Source organism: Stigmatopora nigra, chromosome 12 (assembly GCF_051989575.1).
Source record: "Stigmatopora nigra isolate UIUO_SnigA chromosome 12, RoL_Snig_1.1, whole genome shotgun sequence".
Taxonomy (NCBI): Eukaryota; Metazoa; Chordata; class Actinopteri; order Syngnathiformes; family Syngnathidae; genus Stigmatopora; species Stigmatopora nigra.
In genome coordinates, this window is record NC_135519.1 from 383,634 (window position 1) to 396,398 (window position 12,765).

A 12,765-nucleotide genomic window follows, 5' to 3' on the forward strand; every position below is an offset into this window, starting at 1 on the left:
CACTGCACCTCATAGAACTAACAGTGTCATCAGAGGAGGGGATTTGGGCCGCCTTCGAGCGCTAGAAGAAATTGTCTGGAAGTGTACCATCTACCCAGAGAGAGGTAATGAGAGAGAGGTAACGAGAGAGAGAGCGAGAGGTAACGAGAGAGAGAGTGAGAGGTAACGAAAGAGAGAGCGAGAGGTAACGAGAGAGAGGGCGAGAAGTAACGAGAGATAGAGCGAGAGGTCACGAGAGATAGAGCGAGAGGTCACGAGAGATAGAGCGAGAGGTAACGAGAGATAGAGCGAGAGGTAACGAGAGAGAGAGAGACAGAGAGAGGTAACGAGAGAGAGAGCGAGAGGTAACGAGAGAGAGAGCGAGAGGTAATGAGAGAGCGAGAGGTAACGAGAGAGAGAGGTAACGAGAGAGAGAGGTAACGAGAGAGAGAGGTAACGAGAGAGAGAGAGCGAGAGGTAACGAGAGAGAGAGGTAACGAGAGGTAACGAGAGAGAGAGAGAGAGAGGTAACGAGAGAGAGAGCGAGAGGTAACGAGAGAGAGAGAGCGAGAGGTAACAAGAGAGAGAGAGCGAGAGGTAACGAGAGAGAGAGCGAGAGGTAACGAGAGAGAGAGAGCGAGAGGTAACGAGAGAGAGAGAGCGAGAGGTAACGAGAGAGAGAGAGCGAGAGGTAACGAGAGAGCGAGAGGTAACGAGAGAGAGAGAGCGAGAGGTAACGAGAGAGAGAGAGCGAGAGGTAACGAGAGAGCGAGAGGTAACGAGAGAGAGAGAGCGAGAGGTAACGAGAGAGAGAGAGCGAGAGGTAACGAGAGAGAGAGCGAGAGGTAACGAGAGAGAGAGAGAGAGAGAGAGAGAGAGAGAGAGAGAGAGAGAGAGAGAGAGAGAGAGAGCGAGAGTACAGTGACGGGGGGGAGACAAGAGATGCACCAGGCCAAGAGATGCACCAGGCCAAGAGAGATACTAAGGCCCTTTTCCCATTGCCAGGAGTGGGTCATGAGGGTTGACCTCAATAGGCAGCTCCAAGTCAAGAGCACTGCACCTCATAGAACTAACAGTGTCATCAGAGGAGGGGATTTGGGCCGCCTTCGAGCGCTAGAAGAAATTGTCTGGAAGTGCACCATCTACCCAGTTGAGGTTGGCTTCCGAGGCTATATCGGGCTGTCAACAACACACCTCCTGTGGGACGCAGGGGTGACTGAAGGCAACACGAGGAAGGCCATAAAAGAGCCGGCAGAGGGGGCTGAGAAATGCAGCTTTTGGCTTTAGCTTAGAGCAAGGGCAGTAGTTGGGGAAACAACAGCTAACCTCAACAACAGCTGCAGGAGACAACAGCTATCAGCCAGAGGGGGTGACACTCCGCACAATGCCCGTAGAGCTGTTTGCATGATGGACATGTGTTGAGAAAGATGCTGAAATGTGCTGAAATAACAAGCTTCCACCTGGCCGTCTCGAATGCTGGTATCTCAAAATTCGTCTTGCATCTCATGGCAAATCTTTCCTCGGAATTGTATCCGTATCTCAAAATTCCTTGTATGTCGAGGCACTCGTATGTCAAGGTATTACTGGTATATGTCTCTGCGTCTGTCTCTGCGTCTGCCTCTGCGTCTGTTTCTGCGTATGTCTCTGCGCCTCTGACTCTTGGTCTGTCATTTCATGCAACATGCTTAATTATAACCTAGTTATTCATGTCTAAAATAACATTTCCTGTGTCTGTGATCTCACCCTCCTACTACTGGGCAAGTGAATTTTCTGAATACGGGATGAAGAAAGTTATCTAAGTTAATGATGTGGTTGCAGAATTTGGAAATCATCTTGACAGCGTCAAGACAACAATAACAGCAATATTTTTACATGAAAAATGCCTCTCAAATTTGACCAAGAGAACTTGGACTAAAGGTCCATCAAGCTGTTTCTTTATTACCGTATTTTCACACATAGGTCACACTTAAAAGTCTAAAATGTTCCCCATCTATAAAAAAGGGTTTCAAAATCCAAACAAAGCTGGAATAGTCGGCATAGTCTTTCTCCACAGGTTGTGCGCAATGGGAAATTCACTCGGACAGGCGAAAACAAGATATCCTACTCTGCCTTTCATATTATTCGTTGTGTCATTCCTCTACGGTGAAATATGGTTTCATCTTTTGTATCCCTAACTTCGGCCATTTTTTAATCCCGTCTTCAGCTTAGTTGTTTCAACGTGAAATTTTACATTTTTATGAACTTCTTTTATACTTGATATAAAAAAGTGGTGAAAGATGACAGTAAATAAAGTTTTTGTACTTCATGTATATGGCTCCAGTTGTGAACTTTTCTAATGTTTTGCATTGTTTAAAAATGCGGCAAAAGAAAATATTTTAATGTTTGGAGTGTCATTTTTTTAACTGTATAGGTTGCATTTTGGATAAGATCCCTGTTGGTTCATAGTAGGGATATCATTATCACATATTTTTGCACTTAAGATTGAGTCCGAGTTACCGGATTTTGAGAATCCGCCGATACCCAGGAAATGTATCAAGTACAGATAAAAAAAATATATCCAACTGTGATTTGCCAACCCAACTTTGCCTCTTTTTCACCACTGTGCAAGTTCTTTACATGATCAGGTGTGGACAACCCTAACGTGTTAATTTTAAATTGTTTTTCAGTATTTGGCTTCTAACAGTAGTTATGTGGATCTCAGCGCCATAGCCTTGGACTTTCAAAAACAGTACAGGTAAGTTTATTCGGATGAATTGACAATGGGTGAGCTTACTTACATGCACAATATTGATTGAATTTCCAGGGACGATCTATGCGAAGAGAGCAATTGAGAGAGAGTGAGAGGAAGCGAGAGTGAGAGAGAGTGCGAGAGAGAGAGAGTGCGAAAGAGAGAGAGTGCGAAAGAGAGAGAGTGCGAAAGAGAGAGAGTGCGAAAGAGAGAGAGTGCGAGAGAGTGCGAAAGAGAGAGAGTGCGAAAGAGAGAGAGTGCGAGAGAGTGCGAGAGAGAGAGAGTGCGAGAGAGAGAGTGCGAGAGAGAGAGTGCGAGAGAGAGAGTGCGAGAGAGAGAGTGTGAGAGAGAGAGAGTGCGAGAGAGAGAGAGAGTGCGAGAGAGAGAGAGAGCGAGAGAGAGACAGTGAGAGAGAGTGCGAGATAGAGAGAGAGAGAGAGCGAGAGAGAGAGTGCGAGAGAGAGAAAGTGCGAGAGAGAGAGAGAGAGAGAGTGCGAGAGAGAGAGAGAGAGAGAGAAAGAGAGTGTGCGAGAGAGAGAGAGAGTGTGCGAGAGAGAGAGAGAGAGTGCGAGAGAGAGAGAGAGAGTGTGAGAGAGAGAGAGTGCGAGAGAGTGCGAGAGAGTGCGAGAGAGTGCGAGAGAGAGCGAGAGAGTGCGAGAGAGTGCGCGAGAGCGATGTTTTAGAGATGTTTACCCATTGTACTGACGTCATCAGCCAGCAGATAGAGGATTCATGGCAAAGATTAATAATGATGACAATGATAACAGATGGGTCGTTCCATATTGTCCACTTTTATTGAGTATTCTTGATTCCCACATAAATGTCAGGTTCTGCCATTCTTTGAAAAGTATAAAATATATATGAAAGTGTGCCTATCGCAATCTAAGTTAATTGTAGTTAAATCTGCTCATTTTATGTGCGCGTAGTCATTCAAAATGTCTCTATGTGCCACAATTATACTTCAATCGGTACACTTATTTTGTTGTCCGAGATTTGATCATATCATGGTGGTCTTTTTAAATGTTTTTGTTTTGTTTTGGTGATTTATTTGTCTTGAAGGTTTGAGTATGGTAGAAGAAATAAGATTGCTTTCCGAATTCAAGTTGAAAAAGGTAAGAATTATTATAGTTTCATTGGGCCTTGTTTATTATCCATGCTTATGTGTTTGAATTACAAACATGATTTATACTTGAATATGTGCAATTTTGGAATACAAATTTATAACTTAACCAAACCTTGCTTTTCATGAGAAAAAGGTATGATTTTTTTCTTTTAATTCATTAGATTTCCCTTTTCAAATCTGATTTTCCCTTTCCTTTTTCCCCTAGTATACCAGGCAATTAAAATGGAGTCTGGAATGAATGATCTTGAGAGCAGCCAACTGGCCAAGCGAGCCAAGCACATTCACAATGCACCTAGGTAGTATCTGCTTTGTGTGTATGGAGATAAGGTCACACCTCTACTTGCGAAAGCCCCTAGGTACCAAATGTTCAGCTTTTGAAATTTCCTTAGGCTAGTTACTGACTGGAGATACGAAAAAGTACGAAATCCCTCAAAGAGTAAATGCATTTCCTTAACCATTATTCTATTTGGCAAATATTGCCGCCGATGCATTTATTCTTACTTTAGAGACGCCACTACCCCATACTGGGCTCTCATTTCATCACTCGCATTCTATCTCGTATAATAACAATAAAAGCATTCAATTAAATTCAGTTGGCTGTTTCACAAGAACCGCTATCCACGTTTCAAGATTCTCTCTTACATACATGTCCACCTCGGCTAAATGCGCCCCTTTTTAATGATTGCAATTTCCCGTATTAATCGATCAATCACGCGCGGCACACGCTGGGCATACATAAAAGTCTAAAATGTATGTAGCGCTGCAAAGTGGGCGGCTTTCGGCCCTAGTAGAGCGGGTTCTTGTTTCCTCTGGCGGACAAACACGAGAATTACGTCCCCTAACATAATGGCCGTGGAGGAAACTATTTCATTGGCGTAGGGCACATTTTCATAGAGATTTTTGGCAATTATATTAACTTTAAGACATTAATAAATTGTTTTCTTATAATTTTCTCATTTCGTGTTTCTCACATCTCGAAATAGGGGAACTTTGACCAATTTTAAAGGGTTTAGTTGCCAGTTGTCTGAGGATCGTGCAACAAATGAGAGAATTTACATATAAAGTACCACTTTAAAAATTTTCTGGGACAAATTAATTTCGTAAGTAGAGGTACGACTGTATATCTCTCTGTACCTGGTAGTGTGCAGGTGTGTCAATTTTTAATATCTGCTTTCAGCAATTCATTAGTTGTTCATAGTGATGACAGCTGCAGCAGTTCAGAAGATATCCTGGAGAAAACGGTAAGTTGTTAATTCACAGGAGGAAGAAGTAGGACCAAAATATAGTACAAGCTAAGCCTATCTTTATAATTTTTAGGATAATATATTTTCTAGATAAATGATGGTGTTGTAATAATTGTTCATTTTTATACTATTGGTTTAATGGAGCATTATGGTTGATGTAGAGGAATTACATGCAGTGGTGCCTCAACCTACGATCAGCTCTACCTACGACATTCTCGAGGGATGCTCGGACGTTTGGTCGCTGGTCTTTTGGTCGCCGGTCAAATGGTTAGAGAGAGTTTACTGTTGAAGCCAGCTCTTAAAATTATATTCATGAGAGAGAGTTTGATATCTAAGAGAGAGGGAGTTTAATATCTAAGTAATGTTTAAATCTAAGTACATTTGACCGGCGACCAAAAGACCGGCGACCAGAAGGGACCAAAAGACTGGCGACCAAAAGGGTGCCAAAAGACTGGCGGCCAAAAGACCAGTGACCAAAAGTCCGGTTACGTGCTCGAGGTACGATGAAAATTTAGATCGAAAAATTCGCCCTAGATACGATTGAAATTTCGAGATGCGACCACGCCAGGTGGCCATGACATGAAAGGCTCTTTATCATTGTAGTCTTTTTTTTGCCGCACCATTTTTTGTGTATAACAGATATCTACGAGTACTGAACAATTTTTTTCAGACAAGTTTCTCCTACACATTGACCAAGAAATGCGCAACGCGCCGGTGCAGGCATAAAAAGGGCTTTTTGGGTAATGAAGTATACTCCGATAGGCAATGGCACCTTTTTCTCAGAATAAATCTTCATTATCCACAATCATTACATGGGTAGGCTGTTATTCCTTCCTTAGCCTGTTAGCTCCCGCGCTCGCTCATTGAAGACTACTTCTCGTTGGCGAGTGGTCGTGCGTTACCCAATAGTGAGGACATTTGTCTGCATCATTTTCGAAATATTTTGAAGGGAATACAACAGCAAACAGCCCATCGATAGCGAACGTGAGGGTGGAGGCGTGGCAAACGGCTAACCCGCCCAGAACAAAGGTAAAAATAAAATAAAAATAAATTAGAATTCAGTTTTGTGTAAAGTTACATTAAACATATGTTTGAGTGTTTCTGTATATATTTATCCAAGTTAATTTAAATTTGTTTGTTCGTTTATGAGTGCTTTGTTGCCGTGGTTAAAGTCTCCCGGGAAACCCCTCCCCCACATCCGTGTATGTTGCTGTCTCTACCCTCCACGAAATGCGTCTAATTTGACTTTTATTGAACACATTTTATTACTATTAAACCACTAGTGTTACTTTGTTAATAGATGGCGAAGTAGAAGAAATTAAAAAAAAAATCCAATATGCTGTTTTTGGTGTTTTTTCAGAGGGTTTTAATGAATTAATTTATTTTTAGTTCATTTCAATGGGAAAGGTCCGCTCGAGTTACGAAAAGCTCGACATACGATCTCACTCCCGGAATGGATTAAGATCGTATGTCGAGGTACCACTGTACTGCAATTCCATGGGGTAAACTGTCAATCCGTCCCTGAGAGGAGGTGTAACCCGAATTTCAGTGAAGTTGAAACATAAAAAAATAATACACAAACTGTGTGTACAGTGGTTTACAGAAAGCACCCTGCATTATTATTGTACCACGCTAACGCGTTCCGGAACCAGCCGACGATCTTCTGGGCAGTGTTAATCACCCCCTGCATGGCCTTTCTGTCTGCTGCCGTGCTTCCAGCGTCCCACACTGTGATGCAGTATGCCAGGATGCTCTTCACAGTGGCTCTATAGAAGGTTACCAGAAGCTAAATGTCCAATTTGTTTCTCCTGAGTACCCCGGACGTCCGGGTACCGATCATGCTATGGGATAATAAGGCTCAATGAACACCACTTCAAAATAGTACAATGTGTTTTTTCCTCTATTGGTCATCCTTGGATTTTTCCTTTCTCTATAAAAACACATTATCCCATAGCAAAATCAGTACCTGGACGTCTGGCTGCCATTGACGGCGGTAGACGTCCGAATTATGTTGACTCTTGCGTTATATATCCACTAGATGGAGCTCTAATAACAGAAATACTATCTGCACCTGAGTCAACATGAATCGGACGTCTACCATCGTTATTGGGAGCTTATTGATAGTGTTTAATTTGGGACAATAATAGTATGAAAGAGGCAAGTTTTTCTATACCAGGGGTGGGAAAACCTTTTGACTTGTGGGCCAGAATGGATACTAAAATTTGACAGCTTTTGGACTTGTAAGGTAATTTATCAACCCTGCGGATTAAAATGTAAGAAAAAAGACACAATTGAAGGTGAAAATTTACATTCCAAATTACTTTGAACATTAAGAACATATTATTCAACGAAAGAAAGCAGTCTTTAAATTTAGAGTGATGAGTGGCATGTTGTTCTCCAGGATACACTCCAAAAAACGTCCAGACTAGTGTGTCATTAATCACGCAAACGAGGGTATTCCAGGGCTAAGGGAAATGAATGAGTTCAATGAGTTACTATAATTTGGACAACGTCGGCGGGCCGGATTAAAAAGCCTAATGGGCTGTATATGGCCTGCAGCCTGTATGTTGAAAAACATGTACACTCAATAATACGCAATTTATTGATAATTTTGAGAGCAAGCGAATCCGGGAGTGAGCGAGCAAATCCGGCGACGAATAACATGTACACACACGCCAATAATACGCAACTTATTGATAATTTTGATATTAGATATTTAGATTTTAATGTTCTGACATTTACAAACTTTCATAATTATAATTGGGAGAGCGAGAGATTACTTGGTTGATTGCTTTCAACAGTAAACTCTCTCTCTTGATTATAATTTTGAGAATGAGCGAATCCGACGACCAAACGTCCGTTCGACGAAACGTCCGTGCGACGAAACGTCTGTGCGACGAAACGTCCGTTGACGTGCACTTCACGTGAACGCAGTCCTCTTTCCCTTCGCAATAATTCTAAATATGGAGAAGCAAGAAGTTAAGCTAGAAGTCATTATTGAATATGGTAGAGAAACGTGCGTTGTTTTCCCTGAATGTAATCAATGTGGCGCTTTGCACTCGTACGAGAGCAAAAAGACATCTCAACGCTGAGCGGGCATTTAAACAGTTGAAATCGTCAACCATCTATATTATATAAAATACCGTATTTACTCGCATATAAACACGACATGCACAAAACTGCAAGTTGACGACAATGACAGGATGACCTCACGACAAAAAATGGCGCCTTCGTGACGTAACGAAACAAGACAATGCGGCAATATAAGCTAATTATTTCAAAATGAAGAAAAGATAAACACATTCAATGCTAAACAAAATGTATTTTTGACTTCTATAAATATAATTCAAGCAAAGAATAAACCGTATTTTTCATAAAACGTGAAAAAACTCAAGAGTTTTGCATTTACAAAGTCAGGCATATGATGTTGACTCTAATAATATGCTTTTGATTCATACTTGTGCTGATATTTCTTAAGATTTCCATTCAAAGTAACACATTTGTACTCCCTATTTAAACCACAAATATGGAGGTGCAAACTAAGAATCAGGTAGTTGCTTATAAGCGAAAAATTGTAAAATTCAACAATTTTAAGGGTGCGGCTTATACACACAGGCGGCTTATATGCATGTAAATACGGTATGTAAATGTCCATACAGTCTTGTTTAACTTGGGTTTTGTTACAAAAGACAGGCTTTAATTTGTTGTCATAAGTCACGCCTCCTCCCATCGACTCGTGAGTCATGAGTCCCTACAAGTAAAATCTGAAATTTTGAGTTTGCTTCAGGCTTGGTCCTGCAACTCAAGTTAATTCGCCGGGCTCAAGCTGAGCCCCAAAACAAGCGGGCCTCTAATCTCTACCATAACCAAACCTAATGACAATGCAATGCTTTCATGACCATTATCCGAGACAGTGTCTGCATTCACATGAAAAAAAAAAAAAACACCAAAAAATAATACCACCCATTGTTAAATAAGACTTACTGGCATTTATGAATATGAGTCGGTGCTCTCAAAATACAACTTAAAACAAAAAGGTTTAATTAAGGACAGAAATGTATTTGCTTCTCTAAGAAACAAAGCAGTAAAAGAAATTGGAACTGCATGGTCAAATGTCTTTCCAAACAAAATTAGGATTGTGAAAGGGAACACTAAAGAAATCTGTTAAAATATTTAAAAAACTGGCAGGAAATACTTGACTGCACATACAAATAAAGGATCTACAGTTGGAGTAATCCTAGGGACATAGCTACAACTTTAAATGATTTGATTTTGCTTAAGGACATTTTTTCCCCCACAGCCATCAGGACCCTGAACTTGAGTTAGCACGACACACAATTTCTTCTGTGCAATAACACTGCAATATCTCAGATTGCAATATTTGAGTCAACCGGACGTTAGGTCGAGCGGAAGGGATGTCGGCCGGACGTTTGGTCGAGCGGAGGGGGCGTCGGCCGGATGTTTGATTTAGCGCATGGGGCGTCGGCCGGACGTCTGGTCGAGCGGACCGGGCGTCGGCCGGACGTTTGGTCGAGCGGACGGGGCGTCGACCGGACGTTTGGTCGAACGGACGGAGTGTCGACCGGACGTTTTGTCGAGCGGACGGAGCATTGACCGGACGTTTTGTCGAGCGGACGGAGCGTCGACCGGACGTTTGGTCGAACGGACAGAGCGTTGAGGAGACGTTTGGTCGAGCGGACGGGGCGTCAACCGGACGTTTGGCTGAGCGGACGGGGCATCGGCCGGACGTTTGGTCGAGCGGACAGGGCGTCGGCCGGACGTTTGGTCGAGCGGACGGGGCGTCGGCCGGACGTCTGGTAGAGCGGAAGAGAAAAAGCTATAGAGCAAGAGAAACTAGAAAGAGAAAAGGCCTTAGAAGCAGAGCGAAAAGAAAAATAACTGATTGAAAGAGAAAATATTTTGGAGCAGGAATATTTAGGGAAAAATTGGAGCAAGAGCGACTTGAAACGGAAAATGCATTGGAAGAAGACAGAAAAAAGCTGAAAGAGAAAAAAAGCACAAGAGAGGGAACGTAGAAAGACGCAGAAAGAAGAGAAAATTAACGAATTGAAATGGAAAGAGCTTTGAAACAGGAACAATTAAAAAGGGAGAAAAAGGAGCCCTTTGAACACATTCTAGTATATTGTGTTGGTCCCCTTCCACGAACTAACTCTGGCAACCAATACTTGCTGACTGTTATGTGTATGGCTGTGTGCGGGGCAGTGCAAGAGTCTACGGGTTTTAGTCCCGTAGAGCTCGTTTTTGGTCACTCGGTTAGAGGGCCATTAGACGCACTAAAAGAGACTCACCGATTGGCGCGGACGCCTGCCGGGCCGACCATTGCCTCGTCTCGTTTCTGGCCGGCACGGGCGCCAGACTGGCCACGCCCACGCCTTGTCACCAGCCGACGCGGACGCCTGCCGGAGCGACCACTTCCTCGTCTCGTTTCTGGCCGGCGCGGACGCCCGCCGGACCGACCACTTCCTCGTCTCGTTTCTGGCTGGCGCGGACGCCCGCCAGACCGGCCACGCCTCGTCACCGTCACGTAGTTATTCCCCTGTCTAGACTTTGATTACATCAGTTCTGACAGTGGCACTCTTTGGCCTTATTTCCTGTATTTTGCGGGTGTTCATTTGAAGACTTGTCTGGGAGGGCGGTTTTACCGTGTTTATTAGAGGGTGCCACTTGTATATCTTTTGCTTCCCCTATGTTATCCCGTAGTCCAGGTTTTGGTGGACTTTGTTGTTAATAAAATAACACTGAAGGCCACTTGTAGTTTGTCTAACTCATCCATGACTGCTGCTGTGGTAGTTTCGACTCCCTGGTATATCTTACCACAGGGGGAGTCGTAACACTTGTTATTCTAAATTGTATCAGCCGTATATGGCCCGCGGGCCGAGGTTGAAAAACTAATACACACACACGACCGGGGGCGGGGCGAGCGTGTCGGCTAAATGTTCTTCGGCTAGATAATCGGTCGCCGGCCAAATAGTCGTTCGGCTAATTCTGCGTTCGGCCAGATGGGCTTTCGGCGTCTTGGCTCTCAGCCAGATGTCAGTCGGCTAAATGTCTTTCGGCGCTGCCTGCCACCCTTCGTAAAGCTGTGTTGATGTCGATGTCCAAGCCAACATCTAGCGGCAGGAGTTCTTTTGTAAATCCAGCCGGAATGACGGCGAGCACACTAATTTGGTGCTCGCCGTCATTCCGGCTGGATTTACTGGGTATATTGACAAAAGAACTATCCCAGCAGTCACTGCGCAGTACTTTTTCTACGGGGGAAATAGGAGAGTCGGGGGCTGCTTGCCGTAGTTGTGAGAGCTGTAGAGGATGGTGTACCATATCCACTGATTTATTTTATTTTATCGTGATAATTTTAGTATTGGTCTATATATAAAGCGCACTGGATTATAAGGCGCTCTGTATATTTTGGAGAAAATGTAAGACTTTTAAGTGCGCCTAATAGTTGTGAAAAGACGGTACAAATGTGTTACTTTAAAGGGAAAATTTTAAGAAAAATCTTTGCATGTGGTATTTCTGAGGTACTGTTTGAATCAAAAGCACATGATGAAGGTCAATATAGTAAGGAAGTTGATACGCCTATCTTGATCTTCTATCTTGATGATAACCTGATGCTTTTTGATGACAGAAATTAGACTTTTCTTAACTGAGGTTAAAGATGTTGTGACGGTCAAATTGCTTCGACTGTTTAAATTTTTTTTTAAATTATTTTTTAGCACTTTTGAACAAGAAATAAAAAGGGGTTTATTTCATAATCACAAATCTTTCCGTCCAGAAAGTGTTGCTTGGACGTAGAAAAAATGTAAAAAAGGAAGTAATGTAAGTACAACGAAGAAGTGTGTCCGTAGTGTTATAGTGTCCACCAAGTCTCCATGTGCAATCATAGCAATCCACCGCGAGATTTTCCTTCACCCTAAAGAACTAGTGGGTTACATGGTAAACAACACAATCACATGTATCTAGGCTACTCGCGTCTAGCCAGTCTGAGCAGGCACTTATAAATACGGTAATTATATTTTAATTTCCATGGAAGTAAGGTTATACCCTATATTAAAGCAGTGATAATTTTACAATTGGCACACTGCGAGTCACTGCTTGTCTGAAAACTGTGCGTCCCAGGAAACTTGTCACGAGTCCCAACATACTACGGATGCAAATAAAACATAAACAACGATATATAAACATTCAGATTTAATTTATTTATTATATGGTTTAGGGTTAGGGTTTATTTATCATTGTACTAGTCTTTCAGCTCGTAGATCCTCCTCTCTTTGCAGCCTTTCCACTTTTCCAGGGCCTTTTGATGGTTCACACTTTTAGCCAGCTGCACTACCATCAGTTTGTGCTGAGTTTCCACTTGCAGCCTGTTTCTTTTCTTTGTGAGGATTCTGTTCTGCACAGAAAAACCTCTCTCACAGCCAGCTGTATTCACAGCTGATGTAAGAGCCAGCTGAGCCAATCTTATCATGTTTGGCATCTCTTCACTGTGGTACTGGCTGATCAGTTTCCAGAGATTGCTCATCTTGTCTCTTGGGTACTTTTCAGCCAGTACAATTTGCTTGAGCATTCTCCACTCCCTCTTTGTAGCAGTTGATGATATGATTGGCTGTAACTACTTGATATGATGATATGATTGGCTGTAACTACTTTGTCTTTTGTTGCTGGTGCCTTTT

At 42.8% G+C, this 12,765-nt stretch overlaps 1 protein-coding gene across 8 annotated transcripts in view; it reads left to right on the forward strand.

Annotated features, from left to right (window-relative positions):
• Window positions 1-12,765, forward strand: part of nvl (nuclear VCP like) — a 135,705-nt gene that overhangs the window by 17,124 nt on the left and 105,816 nt on the right. For 7 of the 8 annotated variants that reach the window (XR_013327978.1, XR_013327979.1, XM_077728980.1 and 4 more), the window contains 4 exons: window positions 2,646-2,713; window positions 3,767-3,819; window positions 4,036-4,126; window positions 5,008-5,071. Coding sequence is in view for 6 of the 8 variants with exons in the window: in XM_077728980.1 (XP_077585106.1) it covers window positions 2,646-2,713; window positions 3,767-3,819; window positions 4,036-4,126; window positions 5,008-5,071 (276 nt within the window). In the remaining 2 variants the exon portion in view is untranslated. Of the gene's footprint in view, window positions 1-2,645; window positions 2,714-3,766; window positions 4,127-5,007; window positions 5,072-12,765 lie in introns of all 8 variants that reach the window. The other variant, XM_077728982.1, reaches the window with a different exon arrangement.